This window comes from Xenopus laevis, chromosome 1S, assembly GCF_017654675.1.
Source record: "Xenopus laevis strain J_2021 chromosome 1S, Xenopus_laevis_v10.1, whole genome shotgun sequence".
NCBI lineage: Eukaryota > Metazoa > Chordata > Amphibia > Anura > Pipidae > Xenopus > Xenopus laevis.
Genome location: NC_054372.1, coordinates 180,180,837 through 180,207,057, shown reverse-complemented (window position 1 = coordinate 180,207,057; position 26,221 = coordinate 180,180,837). Strand labels below are relative to the sequence as shown.

Sequence of the window (26,221 nt, the reverse complement as noted above, 5' to 3'; positions counted from 1 at the left end):
TAAACTCTGTAAAGAGCAGAGAAATATGTTGGCATATGGTCTACCGGGCAGAGCTGGTTTGTAGCATCACAGGCAAATAGGAGACCCAATGCCAAGACAGAATAATGCTGTCCCTTAGTCCCTTGACAGAGTAACAGTAAGCAATTTACTATATTTGCAATTAATCCTCTTCATCAACAACTTCTGCCATTGGCCAGAACAAGCAATGCTTGGATAAAAGGCTCTGTGCAGCAGAGTATTCAGGTCCAGTGCTGCCCTAGGCTACGGACCTGTAAGCACCCACTGTGTGATGTCAGCGGATGTGACATCACAGCTCTATGTGCATGCATGTAAAATCACTCCCACCCACACCACTAGAGGGGACCCCCAAACCACCACCTCTGATGCTGGATTTAATAGGAAAGCATCTGGCAGCAGGGGAATTGTTTTTTTATTTTATTTTTAACCATCATTAAAGCATTGTTAGCAGTCTGGGCTGCATAGGTGTGCCCTTATAGTCAATGCTTTATTGCCATGATTAAGACTTACCTTCCTTCACTGGATTTAGTAGGGTCCCCCTCGCAGACAAAGGTCTCAATGTAGCCCAGGCTGCAGTTGATTTTGGACCAGTTGGGTTTGCACACGTCCAGGAAATGTGGCCTCAGTCGACCTATGGTGTACTTAGCAATGTCTGTCAGCGACTGACTCGCAGCCGCCCCAAAAATGAACGTCCCAATGGCTTTATAAATAGTGGCTACATAATTGTTCCTGATAAAGGCACTGGAACGTAAGTCATTATAAACGACCGATAAGGTCTCTCCTAATATCATCTGGAAAAGAAATACAAACAGGAGTTAGGAAAAGTCATATCCAGTAAAACAACGACAGGGCAAAGCAGACAGGTATTCTTACATAGCTAGAGGCATCCAAACAGCTGCATTACTCTCCTAACTGCTCGGGGTTTTAATCCAACATCAGTATAAAAAGTTAATGTTTACTGTTTAACTCACTTTTTATAAGTAATGCAAATAAACCTGTTCTAAGCAACTTTTCAGGTTGTCCTTACGAGACTGATAGTCTGGTAGTATACCTTTGAATGAATATACCTTTAGTTCTCCTAAAAGTAAATATATCATATAAATAAATATGATTGCAAAGGTTTATGTGACACTGGCTTTTTCTAGTCTAGGGAGGAGCTGTCACACTGCTCAGCTAATGTTTTCTCCATAAAAAAATCAAAATGCCCCATATATTGGCTACAGTAATATATGCGCATAACTGTTAAAGTACTTCTATGCAGGCAATCAATATGGGTTATAATAAAACAGCAGAACCAGTGGCAGCCAGGGTTGTCCGTAGTATAGAAAACTTGCTGGGAGTCTTCATTTATGAGCAATTTCAGCGAAAGTTAATAGAGTCCTAAAATGAATTTGCTGTGGGGCCCAATGAAGTAATGTTACATCAGTGACCATCATTTTATATTTAGGTAGATCATAGGTCAACTCAAGCCGCCTCACTCTGTACCCCAAAAGATGCAGGAACGCATTCCAGCCTCACATTATACCCACATAATAACTGTTTTTAAAAGTTCATTTTCTCTTTATGTTCAGACTTTGAATATTGAGGTGCATAAAAGTTCTGTTTCCAAAGTAAATTTGGACCAACACAAAGTCTAATGCCACAAATGGCTGATACTCGGCCTATGGATAAATGCAGGCCCCTATGCTGCGACTAGTCTTGCCTGTGCCTGCATCCATTACATAGACCAGTGGTCCCCAACCTTTTTTACCCATGAGCCACATTCAATTGAAAAAGTCCCTTGAGGTGCCAAATAAGGGCTGTGATTGACTATATGGTAGCCCCTATGTGGACTGGCAGCTTACAGGAGGTTCTACTTGGCACTATACTTAGTTTTTATGCAATAAAACTTGCCTCCAAGCACGGAATTCAAAAATAAACCCCAGCTTTGAGGACACTGAGAGCAACATCCAAGGGGTTGGAGGGCAACATGTTGCTCACGAGCTACTGCTTGGGGATCACTGGCATAGACCATGAGGCTGGTAATAGGAGAAGAGTTAGCTCAGAAACACCTGTGTATCCATTTTGGCATCAAAAACCACTCAATGTGTCTGCATCCGGGTTGACACAATGGATCCTGGAAAGAGGGAAAGGCTCTTAGCATAGGCAGGGTCAGACTGGGCCAGCGGGACACTGGGAAAAAACCTGGTGGGTGCCACTGGCCCAGACCCACTCACTACAGTCAGCAGCCCCTGTCCTCCTGAACTCCTTTCTGAACTCCCCCCTCCCGCCCGTCGCAGTTAGAAATGGAGCAAGAAGGGAGGTTTAAAGGAAAACTATAACCCCAAAATGAATACTTAAGCAACAGATAGTTAATATCAAATGAAGTGGCATATTAAAGAATCTAACATCTTATATATTTAAGTAAATATTTCCCTTTTACATTTCTTGCCTTGAACCACCATTTTGTGATGGTCTGTGTGCTGCCTCAGAGATCACCTGACCAGAAATACTGCAGCTCTAACTGTAACAGGAAGAAGTGTGGAAGCAAAAGACACAACTCTGTCTGTTAATTGGCTCATGTGACCTAACATGTATGGTTTGTTTGTGTGTACCGTGAATTGTAGGATCCCAGGGGTAGCCCTTATTTTTTAAAATGGCAATTTTCTATTTATGATTACCCAATGGCACATACTACTTAAAAAGTATATCATTATGAAATTAATTTATTTAGATGAAGCAGGGTTTTACATATGAACTATTTTATGCAATATATTATTATAGAGACCTACATTGTTCGGGGGTATAGGGGTATTTGCTGGGGGCCTGTGGGGATTTGCAGCTGGGCAGGGGGCCCTGATGTGGCAGCCACAGTGGGCTCGTTCCCCCTGCTAATTCTAGGCCAGTGAATTTAGAGTGCCCTACTGTTTAATGCACATGGAGTAGTGGCAAATGGTGCCCCTTATTGAGCATCCAGCTGTGAAACACCCAGCATCTACACACTTTCCCACTGCCTCTACCCTAGAAGGAGATAAATGAGTGGGGTACAAGAAAATTTTACATGTACTGTGCTGCTGGCAGTCACCCCTACTACGATCCCCACAGTCAGGCTGGTTATGTGCAGCTTATACCCAGTACAATAACATAGGGCCTTGATGGAAGAGATCAGTGGCACGTGTGAGGCACTGGGATGGGCTCTAAAGTGTTTTGATAAAACCTTTTAATTGCGGTATTTGTTTCTGAAACCTTTTGTCACTGTGTGTATCAGATTCTCAGCTCAGAATGAGAGACGGCAAAGTGATTTGCAAGCAAATTTAATGGTGCCAACAGTGGGAAAGACCAAGGCACCACTTTCTACAGTTGCACACGGGAGCACACAGTATACTTTTTCCTTATTCATTAAAATAAAGAATTGCCCATGCACAAGCTAGTCAAAGCTGAGGCGAGAGAATGGAACTCACCCAAACCCTGGAGAATGACTGGCCCCAAGAGACTGTTACTGGGCAGAACATTCTGCAATACTTAATATTCCACATTTTCCCAGATGCAGTCATCCAGTTTTAATTTATGGGGAAAAAAAACACATCATGATAAACCCAATGTAAAAAGGTTAGAGTGCCTTAAAAAGGGATAGGGGTGGAGGAACTGCAGGCTCACTCAAATCAGCAACATCCAGGCTGTGGCCCTCCAGCTATTACATAACTGAACCCCAACCAGTAGCCAGCAGCCTTTGCCTTCTGGGAAGTAGTTTGGGCAACCCCACCTGATTCATTGTGTTACTCTGGACATACTAAGAATTTGACTGCTAATCTAGACTAAAGTTGGTCACACATGGTAAGGTCACCAAACGAGCAAATCTTTTCTCAAATATGCCCAAACTGATATTGTTAATGCTATTGTTTGGCCCTGGGGCCAACTGCAATGCAAAGGGTATACAAAAAGTCAGAACGAGGACCACATCAATGAGCCAATGAAGTGTTTGATCCAACAGAAAAATCAAGCCTGCCCAATAGACATCTGGATGATTTTCAGCGAGATATTGATCATGGAGGCCTGTTGGGGGTCCAATACTCGGCCAGATAAGATGCCAAATTGGTCTAAAGGACCTGAATCATCAGATGAAATCTGTCCATTGTATGGCCACCTTAAATCAGAAGCCTACTGGCCTGTCCATGGGACCAAACGGATGACCTCCCATATTGTTTTCTGATCCCTTCAGATATTTATTAGGAACACTGAAACTCAAAATAGGTCCTGGCATTTCAAGTACACAGAGGCCCAATAAACAGTGACTGTGGCATCTTTCAAGCAGCCCCAGAATCTACAGTTTGCCAGTCCAGGCTTGATGTCAATGCTGATCACCACTTGGGCGGCCAACCTGGGCAAAGATATACTCATTTGTCAACCTCACCAAACAATTGGATCCTACCATGTACAGTCAGCAATACACAGTAAGAAATTCTATAAACTTGGTTTATTCCTGAAATCCATAACTGACTAATATAATATCCTTTTAATTACTTTGGCCCAAATAATTTATTTAAATAAAATAAAAAAGCATCCCACATGAAAGTGTTACAATAAATCAGCAAGAGACCATTATTGCTAAAGAGCCCTTGGTGGGTTGCCATTAGACAATTCCGCCATTGTCATTCCAAGACATTTTTTTTTTCTTTTTACTCTTGGCTGGTGCCTATTGCTACATAAACATGCCAAGAGAAAGGCCAAATTTCCACTTGAAATGAGGTGAGATTAAAGCCTGTGCCTCACTCAGCGTTGGGGTGTTAAGTCCTTGATGCCAGTGGTTGGCATACTATCAACAGAAGCTGTAAAGCACACATTGGGTTTCAATTTATCCCTTGAATATGATTTCCAATATTATAAAAGGTACATTATAGGCAATGGAAGTATTGTGAGACAGAGCCTAGTGTTTCAATGTGGAGAATAAAATCAGTATTTGGGCAATTTTGACCCAACGCCTAGCTTTCATAGTTTGCACATGCAACTGGCTTTTGATTGGTTAGTCAGGTTCATATTGAGGTTGTCAAATGAGGTGGTGAAGCCGACTGATCAGCTGTGGGGGCACCTAAAATGATTTTGTTTTAAAGCATGCAAATGTGTATAGATATATATTGAACTTACAAGAATAATACAGAATGGGATCATGATTCCCCCCAATAAGCCATATGAAATGGTGTCTTCTTTGTATGGATACCGGAGTGAATCATCGTTACAGAAAAATCCTCTTTGGAAGGGGGTATGCTTCAAATTGAGAATTGCAAAAGGCAATCCGGCTACAGTAAAAGAGAAATAGACATTAAACAACAAGCAATGTAACAAGTCATTGGGGTGCAGCAGCTGGATGCATAGGGGAGATGGGAAGGGTAAGCAGAGAAGGCAGAGAAGCAGGCAACAGAGGCAGCTCACTGTATATGGGGGATATGCGGCCAAGATAATACTGTACTACAGGGCTTTAAAATGCTGTGAGTTGTAATGAAATGCCGTGAGTTGTCATGAAATATAATGAAATGAAAGATCCGCAGGGTTAAGGTGTTCCTTACTAAAATTTCCTATTACATAAATATTCAGTGCCCACAGCCTTAGGTCATAAAAGGCATCTCTTATAAGGAGGGTCATGCAATATTGAAGGGAAAAAATAATTCATGCCCATTGCAGGCATGCGACTCCCCAGATATTTATTTATATTTACTAAATCAGCAATGTGCAACACAAAGGCCTCCAGATGTTGCTCTACAGCTTGTACAATCCCATCAACTGTATCAAAGTGTATTTAAGCTGCATCTGGATGGACTGTAATGCTGGGAGTTCTAGTTCATCATCATTTGAAGGCTGCCAATTACTCTTCATTGCAGTAGTATTTTTTGAAAGCAAGAAGGTTAAATCCATTTTATGCAATTTCATATTTGCTTTGTCCAACAAAATTACTTTGTACTACATTAGATACTAGAATGAAGGGGTGCGGTTTGGTGCAGTCTATGAGAAGGGAACCTGTACTGCCTGAATCGCCTGGTGTCAGATCACATACACACATTAACAAGTGTCAATCACAGACTTCTGTGTGTGTTATGCTGGTTATTAATATTATAATATATTAAATACTATTTTATATTAAAATTATATTATACTTTGTTAAAAATAAAAATTACAATATTATAATCAGCTCTACAGGCAGAATAAGTTCAGCATTTTCACAAACCATGGAGAGAGTAAAGGAAATTCAATTGCTATATCAAAGCACATTTATCTACTAAAATTCTGAGTAATAAAACACCCAACACAAAACCCTACAAATTATGTCAAATACAGCGGTTTCAGGTGTGTTGTCCATAAGAAAAAGGCACTGCTGCTTATGGTAATGACGTAGAAATACAAACATGATATTTTTGGTTATCAATAGGGTACAGAGGTTACACAGGTGAAACGTGTTTTACAGATACATTTTTAGAGTGAGTTTCATCCATTTATTGATACAATCATCAATAGAACCAGAGCACATGTATCAATGAAACAGTTGCTCTGTTAAAGCTACAGAGTCTCTGAAGCTTCTGCTGAGAAATGTATCAATTAAATGTATCGAACTGTAACAGAATAGAAAGGTAGCTGGTTAATTGAGTTGTTACTGGGAAACATGAAAGTGTTATTATTTGTGGTATTATTTGTGATCATAGACGGAGAGCATGGCACAATGACAAATATTAGGTTTAAAATAGTGTAACCCAATAACCCACATATACAGGGATATTGACAAGACTCATATGCAAATACCAGCAGACAAGTAGCACTTTCCTCATACAACGGATACCAAAACTGTGACTGATCCATCTCATGTCACAAACAGCCAGTTTCATAGGTGTGACATCCTATACATACAATAATTCACAGAGATGTTAGCTTTCATTTGAATGCTACTTTTCATAGGAGGATGGAGAATATAAATTTGTTACAGAGCTACAACATTATGGGGTTATCAAAATTGGAAATTTTCTCACTATTTTCTGAAAACCACTCCAACCAAATCCGCACGGACTTTCCTCCTCCTATTTATTAATATATTTTCACGGAAATTTCTTGTGCGGCAAATGACTTGATAAAATCGTGATTAGTTGCCGAAACCTGGGGCTTTTTTTAGATTTGACACCCAATACCACAAAATTATTATTATTGAATGAAGCCCAGAAGATCAGGATATCTTTGAAATGTCAACGGGAGTTCCAAGCTTTAGCTGCCCATACATTGGCAAATCAAACTGCCAACTTGGTCCCTTCAGGGCTTATCAGCCCATGCATAGGGTCCTTGAGAAGGCCTGCCCAAAATTATATGTGTCAGGTATGAAAATGGCATCGGGCGAGGGCTGCATCATGTGTTCTCCAAGATATTGGCCTCCAAGAATTTTCCAGTATCATTGGTGTGATTTATCACAATGTACTGCATCTCATTTCAGGCTCAATGATGGCATTGGTAAAGTAGCCTCTACCCAAAATGCCCAACTATTTAGGAATGGTTGATTTGACTGGAGAGGGAACAGTTCTTGGGATGTTACAATTGGCAAAACACAGAAATTCTCCTAGACAACAGCACAACATGTACTTCATCACAATTTCTATAACACCCACCGTCTGAATGTATATTAAATAGGTGGAGTTGGGTATTTTTGGAGTTGCTGTTTGCATCTTTAATTGTTGCCAGACTGTTTAGTAATCCAGGCACAAACATGCAATTAAGGAATAATTATACAGAAACAACCTATTTAATTATACAGTATTTATAGCCGCAGTTAGACTACAATCTCAGTGTTTCAGTGACATGAAATTCATGATATCTGCCCTACATTTACAGAAGTGGCAGAGTTTGAAGTAATTGGGTAATTTTCCAGCGGAATGGTTTATAATTTTTTTTTACTGTTTGTATAAATATGTGGCAATGCCTTTGCAACAGAATAACTCCACTGAGTAATGAAAACTCAACAATGCCTGTGTGGAACTGACAAGACATAAAGAAATGGCTTCTTATACATAGTATTAGTAACACTAAGGGGCAAATTTACTTAAGGTCGAATATCGCGGGTTAATTAACCCTCGATATTCGACTGTCGAGGTTAAATCCTTCGACTTCGAATATCGAAGTTGAAGGATTTAGCGATATTCGTTTGATCGAGCGAAAAATGGTTTGATCGAACGATTAAATCTTTAGAATCGTTCGATTCCAAGGATTTTAATCCATCGATTTTTCTTCGATAAAAAAAAGCTAGCTAAGCCTATGGGGACCTTCCCCATAGGCTAACATTGACTTCGGTAGCTTTTAGGTGGCGAACTAGGGGGTCGAAGTTTTTTCTTAAAGAGACAGTACTTCGACTATCGAATATTCGAACGATTTTTAGTTAGAATCGTTCAATGTCGAAGGTCGAAGTAGCCCATTCGATGGTCGAAGTAGCCAAAAAAAAAACCATTCGAAATTCAAAGTTTTTTTTATTCATTCCTTAACTCGAGCTAAGTAAATGGGCCCCTTAGAGTTATCAAAGAGGAACAAAAACACAGGAAGAAAACTTACAGGGTACCGATTGGTAGAACCTTTACGCATAGCCAATTCAACTGGTCTGCAGACAAAGGCGAACAGTAAAAATTATTTAATTTATAAAAATGACGCACACTTTTTCTCCAGTTTTTATTTTTCTCTATTCTGTCACTACTCAGACACAGTGAAAATCCATAGCTACATTACGGACTGATTTATAGAACTCACACCATTCAGATTCCAGACAAATTCCTTAATGAGCATGTAAATTACATATACAGTTACAACTGTACTGGACTTCACGTCTATCTGCCAGGTTGTTTACTTTCATTTGGCTTCCAAAATAAACAGTACAGGTTTAGCATTCGCCTGCTGGTATTATATAAACATCAACAATGCCAACAAAATGTACTCAGGGCTCCTCCCGTCAACATCCAAATCCAAGGAGAGTGCAATCCTAGAACAGGTTTCCTTCTGACTTCCTAGCCAAACGAGAACATTCATAACAGGAAAGCTGCTGCTATATGTAAGTCTGCATTCAACTGGATGGACTCCTGCACTGGTTGTAGAAATACTCAACATTAGCATTACTGATACCAAAGCATTTATTATTTTTCAGTATGGATCCACCAAATGTATAATTTTTGGATTCAACAAATACCCTCTCTTCAACAAATGTTCTGGTAGAGTAAAGAATGATAACATTAGGATTAAATATGAAAGTTAATGTTATAGGTTACATAGTTACATAGATAAATTGGGTTGAAAAAAGACAAAGTCCATCAAGTTCAACCCCCTCCAAATGAAAACCCAGTATCCATACACACACCCCTCCCTACTTTTAATTAAATTCTATATACCCATACCTATACTAACTATAGAGCTTAGTATCACAATAGCCTTTGATATTATGTCTGTCCAAAAAATCATCCAAGCAATTCTTATAGTCATTAACTGAATCAGCATCACAACATCACCCGGCAGTGCATTCCACAACCTCACTGTCCTGACTGTGAAGAACCCCCTACGTTGCTTCAAATGAAAGTTCTTTTCTTCTAGTCTAAAGGGGAGGCCTCTGGTACGGTGATCCTCTTTATGGGTAAAAAGGTCCCCTGCCATTTGTCTATAATGTCCTCTAATGTACTTGTAAAGTGTAATCGTCCCCTCGCAAGCGCCTTTTTTCCAGAGAAAACAACCCCAACCGTCATAATTTAAGTCTTCCATCCCTCTAACCGATTTAGTTGCAAGTCTCTGCACTCTCTCCAGCTCATTTATATCCCTCTTAATGACTGGAGTCCAAAACTGCACTGCATACTCCAGATGAGGCCCTACCAGGGACCTATAAAGAGGCATAATTATATTTTCATCCCTTGAGTTAATGCCCTTTTTTATGCAAGACAGAACTTTATTTGCTTTAGTAGCCACAGAATGACACTGCCCAGAATTAGACAACGTGTTATCTACAAAGACCCCTAGATCCTTCTCATTTAAGGACACTCCCAACACACTGCCATTTAGTGTATAACTTGCATTTATATTATTTTTGCCAAAGTGCATAACCTGCATTTATCAACATTGAACCTCATTTTCCAGTTTGCTGCCCAGTTTTCCAGTTTAGACAAATCACTCTGCAAAGTGGCAGCATCCTGTATGGAACCTATAGTTCTGCACAATTTAGTATCATCTGCAAAAATAGAAACAGTACTTTCAATGCCCACCTCCAGGTCATTAATAAACAAGTTGAAAAGCAAGGGACCTATTCCACTAACAACACTGGTCCAATTAGAAAATGTTCCATTTACCACCACTCTTTGTAGTCTATCTTTTAGCCAGTTCTCTATCCAGGTACAAATACTATGTTCCAGGCCCACATTCCTTAATTTAACCAGTAACATTTTGTGTGGCACTGTATCAAATGCTTTAGCAAAGTCTAAGTAAATCACATCCACTGCCATCCCAGAATCGAGGTCTCTACTTACCTTCTCATAAAAAGAAATTAAGTTAGTCTGGCAAGATCTATTACGCATAAAACCATGCTGGCACAAACTCATAGTATTATGATTTGCTATGAAGTCCAGTATCTTAGCCTTTATTAACCCTTCGAAAAGCTTTCCTACCACTGACGTCAGACTAACTGGCCTATAGTTTTGAGACTGAGAACGGGATCCTTTTTTGAATAGAGGCACCACATTAGCAATTCGCCAGTCTCTCGGCACTATGCCAGATCTCAATGAATCCTGAAAAATTAAGTAAAGAGGTTTGGCAATCACAGAGCTAAGCTCGCTAATTACCCTGGGATGAATACCATCTGGCCCCGGACCTTTGTTAATCTTAACATGTTCTAGTATCTTTTGAATTTCTTCATGTGTGAACCATACATCATTAGTTGTATTACTAGAATTGGTACTGTTAAGAAGGAAACCTTCACTTACTGGTTCCTCATTTGTGTAGACAGATGAAAAATTTGAGTTCAGAATCTGCGCTTTTATTTTGTTTTCATTAACCAGCTGACCCCCCTCTGATAGTAAGGGTCCCACCCCTTCCTGCTTAATTTTTTTACTATTAACATATTTAAAAAATAATTTTGGATTTTTTTTACTGCTTGACTCAAGGTATAATCAATGTGGAGGGAGGTGCCAAAATGTTAGGCACCCCCAGTGATTATCTAGCAAATAAAGTACCATCTATTGTAAAACATAAAGATATTATAAGTTACAGAGGACTTCAAACAACACATAAAAGCACAAGGCTGAGTCCAACAGGGGGTACTATTTGTTCTACCTTAGACATCAGACCCCAGTGCACCCATCCCTAAGCCCCAATGTGTATGCGCAGGAAAGTGATGCAATGTGCATGGGTGATGGGAAGCAATGCAATATGCACATGCATTACGTTAACTTCCTGTCTCACATGCACATCATATCTCTCTCCTGTCCATCAAAACACAACAAAATCTACAAAAGTGTTACCAGGCCATTACACAAGGCAGGAGGTGACAAAACACAATACGTGTTTATGGGTTGTAGGCTATGTGCAGTAATGGAACTAAGTGGGGGTGGGCCCTGGTGCGGGCCGTGCAGCCGGGCCCACCCCCACCCTCGTCAGTGTGATTCTTCAATGCAGCTGCAGCCGAATCCAGCCAACTGCAGCCCGCACGATCTGCCGGGAGGGTCCTGCGGGGGTGCGGGCCCTGGCCCAGTTGCAGCCCCTGCTCCCCTGGTAGTTACGCCCCTGGCTATGTGCTGCATCACCGCCCTTAGTTTTGAGATAATTCCGGATCATTTGCATACACAGAAACGCCCCATCTTGAAAGGAATCATTAAAAGAAGGGTGGTGCAGAAGAGCAAGAATTATTTTGGGTTTAATGCTAAGTTAATGCTCCAGGAGTGCTGTCAAACAACCACAGTCCTGTCACCTCCATTAATATTTAGCATGACTTGCAGGGCACTCCTATACCATACAATACAGCATTTTATCGAGTATGTCTTTCTTAGCAGAGATGCCCAAGCAATCATAAGAAAATGAGGTCCAACACCCTTTTTTTGATCTCATAGGAAAGCATGAATAAAGCGCCAGCCAGGATTTTAATATCAGGTATGCATATATCCCAACTGTCCTGTTTTTTATGGGACAGTCTCGATTTTGACAGCTCAACACGAGGTTCCACAGGAGTGGAAGTGGAGTTTCGCTAAGTTATTTCTTAATAAAGGCTTTGCAATTATAAAGTTTTTTTTGTGTTGGTGTTTATTTTTTGATGTATACGAACAAATTTAAAACATTTTTTTATGATGTTACTGTTCCTTTAAAGGGCAATTCAACTTCATTAGTAAAACTGTAATAACACATAAAAAAACAGAAATGTGTTCAAACTTTCATAACCTGCCAAGTTTTGTAATTAGGGGGTGTGGCCACAAAAAATATAGGCACGGTCAAAAAAAGGGTTTCTTTTTGTCCCTCTTTCTATTTCTAAAATGTTGGGTTATATGGGTATGGGCATCATCTTCTAGAACAACAAATAAGCCTAAATGGCCTCAAGCCATACAATAACTGTAATCTCTTAATCGGGATGACTGGATAGCACACCAGCAGCTATATACATATATGGCCAACTATCGATTGGTTTGTTGGTCCAGACTGAAAGCCCCAATGATTGGAACTGCAAGAACTGGGGCTTTTACTTATCATCAATTACTTATCTGCCAATCAACTTTTTGTCACTGACATGCAAGATAAAATTGAATGAGACAATTTCAAATCTGTCTAATCACCTGTGATCTGATAGGAATGCAGGATGATCATTAAAACTCACAATCCCAACCTGGCATACATGTCCAGATGACTGGGCAGTTGGTTAATATTGACCAACCACATCTGGGAATGTATGGGGAATGCATGGCCAGTGCCACATGGTGTACTGCTGTATTTAGAATATTTACAAATACACTGATAGGATGGCAATCTGCCATTGCACCGAAATTCAGGCAGGTGGAAGGTAGTGGATTGTATATTGTCACTGTTAGAGACAACAGCCTTAAGGTGGCCATAGACATATTATTATTAATTACAATCTTTCTTGGAAAATATCTTTCCAAGAAAGATCGTTTGTTTCAATACACACGTGTAGAGCCGAATCGTCAGATATACAAGTAGAAACAACAGAATTCTACCTGTATCTGACGATTCAGCACTAACAATTGCCGATGTTTGGGTTGCTTCAAAGGCACCCGATGCCAATATCGGTCGGCTCTTTTCCCACCATACACTCACCGAATATTGTACGAAAACTTGTTTCCTACATTATTATCGGTGCATCTATGGCCACCTTAAGCAGAGCCCCAAGCCAGCACAACAGTTTGGTAACCAAGCAAATACAAAAAGCAGACAACAGTAACACTCTCATTGTTTATGAAACTCCCATGCAGATAAACTTAATGAACTTTGTTCCGCTTGTGAATATGAAGACAATTACATGCAGTTATTAGTGCATGACAGCACATGTAAAGACACAAAACTATCTTTCCAGCTGTGCTGTGCAAAGGGCGTCTGTCCTGTGACCACATTAAACATTTCTGTGTGTAAGTACTTGGGGTGTTCCATGTCATTCCACTTTTAATAGTTCACATGGTAAAAGTGAACCGGTGAAACTACAGGGGAACATGATTTTAATGCGACAACCCATTTGTGACATGATGTGGTAAGCCAGCATCTCTTTTGTATCACAAAGGGGCATGTGTGTGACTTCACTTGGAAATTTATCATTGCGCTCCATTATGCAATAAGATGTCAGGGGCCCCTCTGTCTCATGCTACTCATGCACTGGGCAATGCAGACCTGTATAGCAAATTAAACAGTACAGTTCTGTGATAACATTATCCCTATAGTCTATAGGTTATGGAAAACGAGAGGTATGCGCCACATGCCCTTAAAAGTCAACAAAATGTAATAAGTTAATATTTGACTGCTTGCTGGGTGATTATAAAACTATATATATATAGTTATAAAATACATTTACAGCATTTTATTTTCAAAAACAAGGGGATAAGTCCAACAACAAGTTTTCTGTCAAAAATAACATATTTTTTGTTTTTGCCTTTTAATGGACAACTATTTTGGTGGGTGGTTCAATACGGAGCTTAAAAGGTCAAAAGTAAATTTAGTTGGGAAAAACAGAGAACTATGAAATACAGCCTTGTCTATCGATCAATAATGGTAAAAAATAAACAACCCCCCCCGCCCACTAACACTGAACCACAGCCAACTTTAGTCAGATTATGCAATGGGAGAGGCATGGCAGCTTTCACTTCAGGGTTCAGCTACAGTTGTCTCCGGCATTTGTCATAAACAACATAAAAAATGCAAAAATCATCATTTGTTTAACGGGTGCAAGAAGTGTTTTTTATGAAGATGCATCACCAGCTGCAAGCAATACAGCAGCTCCCATTTCTCTGAATAGTAGAACGGAGCACCCCTTGGAGTCAAACATTTAAAAATTCCATGTTTATTTCATCCATTAAGATCAATGTCCAAAATATAAAGGCAGAGTAATATCTGTTATGCTCGTAGCCATTAGCACATTTTGCACAGATAACATAAACTAATAGTAAACTACAAAGAATAGATAATTACTTCTTATGAAGCACAAATACCCATCATACATTCCTGCTATATGAACTCTAAGGGCAGAGACACACGGTCAGATTCGGGGAGATTAGTCACCTGACAACAAATCTCTTCTTTGGGGCGACTAATCTCCCCGAACTGCCTCCCTGCCGGCTAGAATGTAAATCGATGGCGGGATGGCAATCGTAGCATTTCGTTTTTCGAAGCTGCCTCATGAGGAAACTTCGGGCGACTTCGGAAAAAGAAGCTCTCTCCGGAAGGCAGTTCGGGGAAATTAGTTGCCCCGAAGAAGAGGAGATTTGTCACCGGGCGACTTTATCTCCCCGAATCTGAGCGTGTGTCTCTGCCTTTAATGTCAGCAGAGGATTCTAACTGGCAGATAAAGTTATTGTGTCATTGCAGTATCCATTTTTATTCAATCTGTGCTGCTTTTTCTCACTCACACAAACAGCACACACTCATTATAGTCTGTGGTGATGTCACAGATCATTTCCAACAATGAAACAAGTATGGTAACTGCGCTTACGGCTCTCAAGTGCCATGAGAACAATAAACGGATACATTACTTGGAATGGAAACATTCTGCTTGGAAATATGCACCTGAGGAAGGGGTTCTCCCCGAAAGCTTGTGTTACTTTTCCACTGTAATAAAATGCTTTAAAGGCAAAGCCGGAGGATGTTGTGCTTCATATCACGTTATTTAAGAAAGTAATTTGGTTGGCTTGGGAGTGGATGCACCCAAAAAGAAGTAAGTGGTGTGCTAAAGAAAAAAAAGAGTATTGGGCTTGGAAATATCAAACATGATATAAAACTATTTGCAAATAGCAGTGGGCAAAAATTAATTCAGATTGTTCGACCCATGCCCCTTTAATTGTTATTGTTGAACTGCATCTGTTGATTGCCCCAATAACTCCTGAAAGTTCTACTGCGGCCTCCAACTTGCCCTACCATTCCTCTCACTTGTCCTAGAACTGCTGCCCCATTAGGTGTCAATGAGTGGGGCTTTGGACACTTTTCCCTGTTTGCAACCCCAAATGTAGCAACTGGTATAAGATAACAAAAAGTAAGCCACTGTTATTTAACACATTTGAACATAGTGCCCATTAGGGGATGCACCGAACCTTGCTTTTCAGGGATGGCCAAATTCCCTGATCCCAGGGTACAGATTCAGCCGAATACCAAATTTAAACACACCTGCCCTGCGGAAATTGGCGCCACGAGGACACAAATGGCAGGTTCACGTGCGCTGCAAATGTTTTCAATTCAGTTTGGATTCAGTTCAGCCAGGCTTTTGGATTTGGCCAAATTGAAATTCTGCTTATAAAATTGCTCAAATTCAGACAAATCCAGAACTGAATCCGGGATTTGATGCATTCCTATTGCCCATACAGTGGCGTAACTAGATATTGGCTAGGCCCCGCAGCAATTCATTTTAGTGCCCCAACATATCGAGAGGTTGCATTGTGTTACCAATATATGTTGAAATTGCTCATTAATTAGGGCCTTAAGGTGGCCATAGACGTAACAATTACGATCTTTCTTGGAAAAGATCTTTCCAAGAAAGATTGTTCGTTTCAATACACACGTGTAGAGCTGAATCGTCAGATATACGGGAAGAAACAATAGAATTCTACCTGTATCTGACGATTCAGCACTAACAATGGCCGATGTTTGGGTCCCTTCAAAGGCACCCGATCAAAATTTTCCGTCCAGTCCGATCGATGAGCTGACCGATATCCAAGTCTTCTGCCGATATCGGTCGGATCTTTTTCCACCATACACGCACCGAATATCGGACGAAAATTCCTTTCGTACCATATTATCTGTGCATCTATGGCCACCTTTATGGGGCCCCCTATACCTCCTGGGCCCCCCTGCAGCTGCAAGGGTCTGCTTCCTCTGTAGTTACGCCCCTGTGGCCCATACACTGAATGGACCACTGTTGTTTATTATGTAAATATTTTGTAAACAATGTTGAATCAGGACTAGAGAAAAAGCTAGAAAACTAGTGAATATCGGGCCCCACAGCAAAGACATTTTAGGACTCTAAAGACTTTTTCTAAAAATATATATATTTATTTTTTAAAATAAAAAATTGCTCATCAGTCAGGGCCCCACTGGGCCCTCTACACTTTGCTGTTTAAAAAAGAACGGACAAAAGTATTGAGTGTGCCAGACAGCCTACAGATGGTTACTTACAGAGCAAATGGGCACAGTGAATCCCACTGTGTAGAGAACAGTGGATGTGACGGTGCTGTCATGGAAAGGGTACTTGATGCTGTCGTCATCACAGAAAAACCCTCTCTGATACGGCTTTTTTGTGATCAACTTTAAAACACCCAATGGCAAGGCAGCTGTTGGGAGAATGGGGGAAAAAATTAAAAAGATTAAGAAATCGGGTTCGTTACGAACTGGTGCAGAAAAGGGGCTGTGATGCAAAATGTGTTCTGCGGTTTTGTGCAAGCCATGCAAAGGAACGCTACATAAAAATATCAAGGTAATTATATGAAAAAATGCAACCAATGCCTGGTGGCAGTGTTTTGCTTTGCTCTTTTACATTTAATTAAATGCAAAGATGGCAAAGATGTAGGACATGGGATTCTAATTTGGAACAAATAAGTAGTTAAGCTCTCACACTCAGTATGGGGAAAAATGCAGAAATCTTTTGCAGTTTGAGTACAAGGCTATGTTTGGTTACTTTGCAGCTGGCTGTGCTTCAGAATTAATTCCTTGATATTTTTTTTATTACACAAAGCATTGCGCAGTTGTTGCAACTTTTCTCACCTACTAATATATTTAGAACACACCACAGGATATGATTTGGTATTATTTGTGATACAGCCCACCAAAAGTATTCACGAATATAAAATAGATCATATCCAGTACAGTGGGATACTATAAAATTATAAGATATTCTCTAGTAATATGCCCAGAGTGCTGCTAGTATATATTCATATAACCCTTTTAAAGGGCCAGTATACCATGACATTTCCATGAAAATGGTGCTTGGTATAGTGGAATACCTATTCTAGCAAAGATTTATAGAAATTCTCAGTACAGCTTATCAGAAACCTCAAGACTTTGTCAGACTTTTTGAGACAAAATTGCATGTTGTACGTGATAGGATCCGTTAACCAGAACGCTGTTATCCAGAAAGATCCAAGTCATGGAGAGAAACATCGAAGAAAGAACAGGGCTGCCCGGCACTCAAACGGATCCATGATTAAGTGCCCTGGTGGGCAGATGGAGATGCAAGTATACATTTTTAACTTTGTAAAATAAAGATATATTTTTTAACTTGAAAAATTTCCTGTGGATCCGTTTGAGTGCCGGGCAGCCCTGTTCTTTCTTAGATTTTTCTGGAGTGCCGCTCCCTAAAGCTGGGGGTCTGGGGCTGGTGCACCTTGACCACATCTACTACTAGGTGAGATATTTACAATATATTCTGGGGCACCTTGTCTCTCTATACATTGGAATCTCCATGAGACCTCCATTTTATTCAAATAATAATAAATTTTTAAAAAAAGGTTTCTCTGTAATAATAAAACAGTACCTTGTTCTTGATCCGAAGAAAGATGTAATTAATACTTATTGGAAGCAAAATTGCGCTGATTTAATATTTACATGATTTTCTAGTAGACAAAGTACGAAGATCCAAATGACGGAAACTTCAGATTCCGAGCATTCTGGATAACAGGTCCATACCTGTACATGTATTGTTATTATTCTTTGCATAAGATCTTTTTGCACAAGGAAAGCTCATTGTAATCCTATTGTAATAATGTGTTATTTTATATGTAGATAGCACTTTTGTATTACAGGAATAAAGGGAATGGCAAACTGTGCATTAGATCATTTCTGTGCAAATACTATACATAGCAATGGTCTTGTAGGCAAACCATAGTTAATAGCAGCATGTTTACAAAATGTTAGCAGACACCTAGGACTGTATTTATAGGACCAGAGTCTTTATTAAGGAACAGCAAAGGATGTTGCTAGATAAAGCAAAATGTGTTCTGTACTTTCTGAGGCAGGAAACCATTAAAACACGTCAGGTCTCCACACATTCGTGGTAAGTACAATAATCTGAAAAAGCTTTTCAACACAGCATTTTAGCAAACAGAAATGCAGTTTTGCCTTTATGGTGACCCTGCACTATATACATCACACAAGCACAAGTCTGGCATTGCAGATGTTGTTAAACTACAACTGACATATGGTGGGCCGCTGTTTCTTCAGCCCTTTTCTAGCTGATCCAAAAAGAAGAGGGTAAAGCAATCTCCATTTCGTTTTAGAAGGCAAAACAAATTCTTCCTCATTACAAAATAGCATCATAGCATTGCAATGTTTACACCATATAACTGCGGTCTACAAGTATCCACATGTGAAGTTTTATTACTGTGGGAGTGGGAGGCTCAAAGTCTTTCTGTGTTCTATAGATGGAAAGCAGGTAAATCTCCTTGCAGTGCCATTACACCTCACCTTTTAATGGTCTAATTATCCATCCCACGCTTGCCCTGGTTTAATATCTCATTAAAGAGGGAAGGGCAAGCAATGACCTCATACACTTGCACAGTAACGAAGCTTTCCGTCTCCAACAGAATGGAGCAGAACATTATGAATTCAGGAGAATTTACAGTAATTCTGTCACCTAAGGGCATAGGTGTCGGTACAAGATACTATGAGATATCTGGCAAGGATTCCAAACATTTCTATTCCACCTTCATCATACTCTTCTCCAGCCTAAGGGCCTATTCTAATTCTCTCCATCTTCGCATAACCTTCGCAGAAATAAGTAAGACAATGGGAAGTCTATGAAAGATCCTGGTCTTGTGACCCGAAAGCTGTTCCTGATAATCCCGAACTATCATCAAGCCAATATATATATATTTTTTTTAAATCAACTGGATATAAGAAAAAGTATCAATGGCACCACCTTAAAGGCAGGATATACAGTGAAACCTTGATTTTAAGTACCCCGATTAAGTTTTTCCGCATTTTACATTTTTTATTTGTGGTCCCATCAATTTATAATGCATTTCAATGGGTGCATTTCTCTGATTTTAATTAATGTTTTCCCGGATTTTACATGAAAATTTTGTCCTGATGTACCCAAAAACTGCTTTTTTTCCCTCTATGAATGTTATTATTTGTGAAATAAAGAGGTTTAAAATACTAAACAGATGTTTATTTTGCCATGGTTTTGCCTGTAAATGGCCAATTCCAATATATCTGCCCCTTATACAGTCCTGCACAATCACTCGTTGTTTTAGGTTGTGTATGTGACTGACAGAGAGACCTTACACATGTCCCCCATAGTGTAACATTAAGGCTGCAATGTTTAATCCTTGTTATTTTCGTAAGTCCAGTGAGTGTGGTCTCTACTTTGGAGGATTATATATATATATATAGATTTTACTTGTTCCCAAAAAGATATAATTCCTTCATTGCTATGATATTGGCAACAGTGTGCCCCACCAATACAGACATAGTAACATAGTAAGTAACATAGTAAGTTACACACATCCATCAAGTTCATCCTTTAAACTTGTTTTAACCTGCCTGCCAGTTTATCCAGAGGTAGGCAAAAAACCCCAGCTAAAACCTCTCTAATTTCCTCAGAGGGGAAAAAAATCCTTCCTGACTACAAAATGGCAATCGGACTAGTCCCTGGATCAACTTGTACTATGAGCTATCTCCCATAACCCTTTATTCCCTCACTTGCTAAACACCATCCAGCCCCTTCTTAAAGCTATCTAATGTATCAGCCTGTACCACTGATTCAGGGAGAGAAATCCACATCTTCACAGCTCTCACTGTAAAAAACCCCTTCCGAATATTAAGCCGGAAGTTATAGTCATCATATCACCCCTTAAGCTCCTCTTCTCCAGCATGAACATCCCCAACTTGGCCAGCCTTTCCTCATAGCTACGTTTTTCCATACCTTTTACCAGCTTAGTTGCCCTTCTCTGTACCCTCTCTAATACAATAATGTCCTGTTTGAGTGATGGAGACCAAAACTGTACCGCATATTCTAGATGGGGCCTTACAAGTGCTCTATACAGTGGAAGAATGACCCCCTCCTCCCTTGACTCTATGCCCCTTTTAATACAGCTCAAGACCTTATTTGCCCTTGATGCTGCTGACTGGCATTGCTTGCTACAGCCAAGTTTATCATCTACAAGGACTCCAAGGTCCTTTTCCATAATGGATTTGCCTAGTGCAGTCCCATTAAGGGTATAAGTGGATATTTTTACATCCCAGGTGCATGACTTCACATTTATAAACATTGAATCTCATTTGCTACTTAGCTGCCCGGACTGCCAGTTTGTCAAGATCGTGTTGCAAGTGCCACATTCTGGATGGAATTAATTGGGCTGGATAATTTTGTGTCATCTGCAAACACTGATACATTACTTACAATGACCTCCCCTAACTCATTAATGAACAAGTTAAATAAAAGTGGACCCAATACCGAGCCCTGGGGGACCCCACTAAGAACCTTACTAAAAGTAGAGAATGTCCCATTAACAACCACCCTCTGTACGTGATCCTGTAGCCAGTTTCCTATCCATGTGCAAACGACTTCATTAAGCCCAACAGACCTTAGTTTAGAAAGCAGACATGGCAGCACAAATAAACTAGTGAACATTGCAGCACTGCAAGTCACCTGTAACTTCACAGAGGCTCACTTGCTGGCACACACCCTGCCCATTCCAGAAGCCATTTGGTTACACATGATCTGCTTATGTAACTTGCCAGTCAACCAAGCATCATTGAGATGTTCAAAAAATACATGGTGGATAGTGGTTACAGGCCATAAAGCTCATGTAACCAAAATATTGTGTGTGTATATATAAAGCTTGTGTAACCAAAATATTGTGTGTGTGTATGTATATATATATATATATATATATATATATATATATATATATATATATATATATATATATATATATATACACACAGTATATATATACATATATATATATATACACACACAGTATATATATATATATATATATATATATATATATATATATATATATACACACACACACACAGTATATATATATACATATATATATATATATATACACACACACACACAGTATATATATATATATATATATATATATATATATATATATATATATATATATATATATATATATATATATATATATATATATATATATATATATACACACACACACACATACACAGGTAAGGGATGATCATTATCCAGAAACTCATTATCCAGAAAGTTCCATATTTGGGAATGGCAGTCTCCCATACACTCTTTTTTATCCAAGTAATCCAAATTTTTAAACCAGTATATTTTCATATTACCTTTGCAGGCTTTTTAAGGTCCAGTAAAATAAATGTATTTTAGCCTTGTCCAGGGAACTCCTTTGTCAACTAGGGCTGTGTCACCTGTCTAGTATTGAACAGGACAGTCCAATTTGCAAAACATTCCCCCCATCGTGTGGCCTCATAGTATCCCTAAACTCACCCTTAAAGTCACGGGTTCACTCCTTTACCTGGATCTTGCAGCTGACAAAGGTGGCATACCCATTCTCAACTCATGGCAAATTATGATGTTTATTTTTATTTTTTTTAAACAAAGCTCATAAAGGATGGGATGTCAAAAGTTAAATAAATTCATATGAAACAAAGTTTTATATAATTTGTGAGAACAGTATGATCATGGCCAATATCCATGTACTATCAGTTTGTCAAATAGGTCCGTAAAGCAATAGTCAAAATATTAAACATCAGACTGGGGTGCTAGGGGTCTTCAAGAAAACCTTAGACTATGGTCAAAATTATTTCTACTCCTCTCTGCACTCAACCTCCTTATTTTCCTATTTTCTTCACATACTCTAATCTATCCTTCCTTTTTTTCCCCTCTTTGGCTTATTTCTTGATAATTCCCTATTTCAGTATGGAAACAAATGTTTAGGAACAGGAAAACTCACTGACAAGTGGGCCCACTGGGAGCCTGGAATTTTCCTTGTATCCTGGTGGGCCAATTCAACACAGAGACTATGTCGCTGTAAACAACTGTCAAACATATTGCTCACGGTGTGGCCACCAATATTTCAAGTGTCCAAACAACCTTTCATTGTGACTTAGAGACAAATATTCCAAAGGAACAGCTGTTTAGTGGGCACTTTGGGATACCCATACCAAGTTGACAAAATCATTTTTCACTAATTTTCCATATGAAACCTAATAGCAGATGACAGCTGTCTCCTCTGAGCTGTTCATGCTGAGTCAACACCCAGGATGGTCAGTCCTCCAGCTAAGAGCATTCATTACTAGAGTCAGTCCGACTTTGTCCAGTTGCCCAATGGTAGCACAAAAACTCAGACCAGACTTTTCCTGTGACTATGCTTAGTCCACAATAGTGATACAGTTTAATACCTCCATTGGGGGGTACAGCTGTCGGAGGCCCCGATGATTTGGGGTGTTAAGGGGGGCCCAGCCATGCTGCACTTATTTGGATAGCTGGGCCCCCACTGCCAGTGAGCTGCAGACTTCAGAAGGGAGGGCAGGCGGGAGCTTCTGTGAGGTGTAAGTACCATTGGATGGGTAACGTTTGAACCATCTGATCCAATCCCCATGCAAATTAGAGCACACAAAGCAAGATGGTGGCACCTGAGCTCCCTGACTGAAGTAAATGCAATTTTTTTTTACTTGTAGGGGCCCTGACCAGTATTTTCTTTTCTATAACTTGTAGGGGGTCTGTGGCCACCAATGTTCTTAAGGGAGGCCCTTAATGTTTTAGTGCTTGTGTCTTGTATGGCCTTCATACTGATGTGGGTAGGGGTGGCAGAATATTTTGTTGTGCAGGGAATAATAACTAATAATCACTTATTATTCGGTCACTCCGAAAAGTCAGGTTTGTAAATTAAATAAAAAAACCTTATTTTTGTTTGTACAAGACCTGAGTGCTGTACTTCACTGGCGTATATATATATATATATATATATATATATATATATATATATATATATATATATATATATATATATATATATATATATATATATATATTGTATATAGTCAATTAATAAAAAAGGATCAGAATGTGAAAGAATTATACAGTGCACATTGTGTTAGTGCCGGGGGACTTGTGGTTTCCATATATGCAGAATCAGTTCACATTTATGTGTGTGTGTGTGGGGGGGGGGGGGGAGATTAAAATCTTAAAGCTCCAGGCTGTTATTTGACGAGCCTTGTCAATGGTTCCTGTATTGTGGCTTGCTACACAAGTGTTGTTGCATATATGAATTAACTAGGAGTTCTATCCAGCAGCTGCCTGTACCTGCTGTGCAAGACAGCAACCAAACATTTGCACATCGTGACGGCAAAAGCTAAATTTGTCATTTACATGCTGAGCTGACATGCAAAGTGGTTTTATTGAGTGCCAACAGGCTGAGTAATGATGTGCTCTGATACCACAGGCAGATCCTGAAGCCTCTGCCACCCAAACAGCAGTAACAAAGTAGCTGAAGTTGAAATAATACACACTTCAAAAATAAAAAAGTGCTCAGAAGTCAGTAATACAAAATAAAAATATTGCAGGGCTGCATAAGAAACAATGTAGCTCTACAGAATGTTGGCTGGTGTTTCCATGAATAAAATAATGACTTCTGTATATCAAAGGGATATTAGAAATATGTGTGGGTGTATAGGTAAATTTTTAACAGATTCACGGCAAGGTCTGTATGAGAAATAAGAAAAGGTTACAGAAAAGACATATTAATGGCCTCAGCAGTTTCTAACCTCAGCCCCACTCGTGAGAGCTCTGCAGCTGTGGGGTTAGTGTGTACTATGGGTCAAGATGAAATCAGCGAAAAGGGCTGTGGCTTGGGTGTCCAGAACTCTAACATGGATGTTCAACATTAGTTGTTGTGTGATAGGCCAATACAAATTTTTTTTATAGATGAGAACAGAATGGCTACACACAACCTCCAAATTGCACTTTGAAAAGGAACAAACACCTTGAAGTTTATGAAAGAATAGTTGCCTCACATATCAGATCAGAAGATCTTGCATAAGATATGTCACAAACACCCGAAGAGGAGTTTTCCTTTACTGTACTAATTACGGTACTACTTTTAATTACTGTACCCAGTGTCCTGTCTCTAATTGCTGGCTGGGAGGTCCCAGAGGAAAGGATGTGCCCTTTACAATTTTAAATAGAAAACTATGACACTAACCTCAACCTGTGTAATTTTCTTTAAAAAATAGAAAACTGGGTTTTATTTATAAACATCAAGTCACAATTTCACCACCAGCTGCACCTGGCAAACATTGAATTAGCATCTCCAAAGGGGGGGGGCATCAAAGTCTAAATTATCTCTTGCTTCTGTGACTAAAACGGTTTATAAAAAGAAGGAAAATCAGAATATAACACATGGATTTAAAAACATGATGAATTCCCTCGTTGCTGTAAAGGAGATGAGCTGCAGGATGAACTGGTGTATAATGATGCTGTCAAAAACTCCACTGGAAGGGGCAGCACAGATTCTCGAAGTGGGAAAAAGTCTTAACATCTCCGAAATGAAGTAAACACAGAATGTGAGCAGACTGTCAGGTTTTTTAAAGGGGTTGTTCACCTTTCAAACGTTTTTTTTTCAGTTCAGTTATTTTCAGATTGTTCACCATAAACAAAGACTTATTTCAATTGCTGTCTATCTTTTATTTATTTTACCGTTTTCACAAAATGTAAGCTTAAATTTCAATGTTCCTGTTTCTAGTGTTTCAGTCTGGCAGCTGAACTGTTACAATTTGCTACATTTAGTTGATACTAATTCTCAGCAGTATCTATGGAGTATAAGCAACTATTGTATCAATTCAAACAGCTGCCTTTAATGAAATTCAGGGATTCTGCTCGGCAGGGACAAACATGACACGTATCAACTAAATGTAGCAATTTAAAACAGTTAAAGAGTCTGCGACACCCCTTCCCAGAGCGGCTTTAGAAAGTAGAAAAAACTTTACATTTCAATATTAGAAAAACAGTCACAAATAGAAAAGAGAAAGTCATTGGAAAAAATCTTTATTTCTGGTAAACAATCTGAAACCAACTGAACTGAAAAGGTAACCCCTTTAAGCAAAACATTCAGTGCTACCCTCTAAAATTAGAGCTTGGTTTTATTAATGGTAAGACTGTTACAACGGACTCTGGCCTCTCCTAATTACATCTAAATGAGAGATGTTCACATTAGTCCCTATCGCATTCACACAAACAAGCGTAATTTTTATCAAGAACCAGTAAAAACAGCATGCATGTTTTTGGCTTGTGGGTGAAAAAACTGGAGAACCAGAAGGGAATCCAAACAACCACACGGTGAACATTTAAATGCCTAGCAGATAATGCTGGAATTGAACCTATAGAATATAGTTTATGTGCCATATGTTAAGAAATGTAGGGGGGAAGCCGGGTACCCCAGAAAAATGTACTATCTTTTGCAGCCAATCACCCTGAAAAATCGCCAGCGTTATTTGGAACTTAGAAAAATGTTCAACTATTTTTTAAGGAAGTCCTATCTACTCT

The 26,221-nt window shown here is 39.4% G+C and overlaps 1 protein-coding gene across 2 annotated transcripts in view; it reads right to left on the bottom strand.

Annotated features, from left to right (window-relative positions):
- The window catches only part of MGC80748 (protein), a 59,520-nt gene that overhangs the window by 20,265 nt on the left and 13,034 nt on the right, over nt 1-26,221 (bottom strand). Inside the window, exons 2-3 of one of the 2 annotated variants that reach the window (XM_018237003.2) lie at nt 5,140-5,291; nt 529-809 (exon numbers count right to left, since the gene is read on the bottom strand). In XM_018237003.2, coding sequence (XP_018092492.1) covers nt 529-809; nt 5,140-5,291 — 433 coding nt within the window. 2 annotated transcript variants of the gene reach the window in all.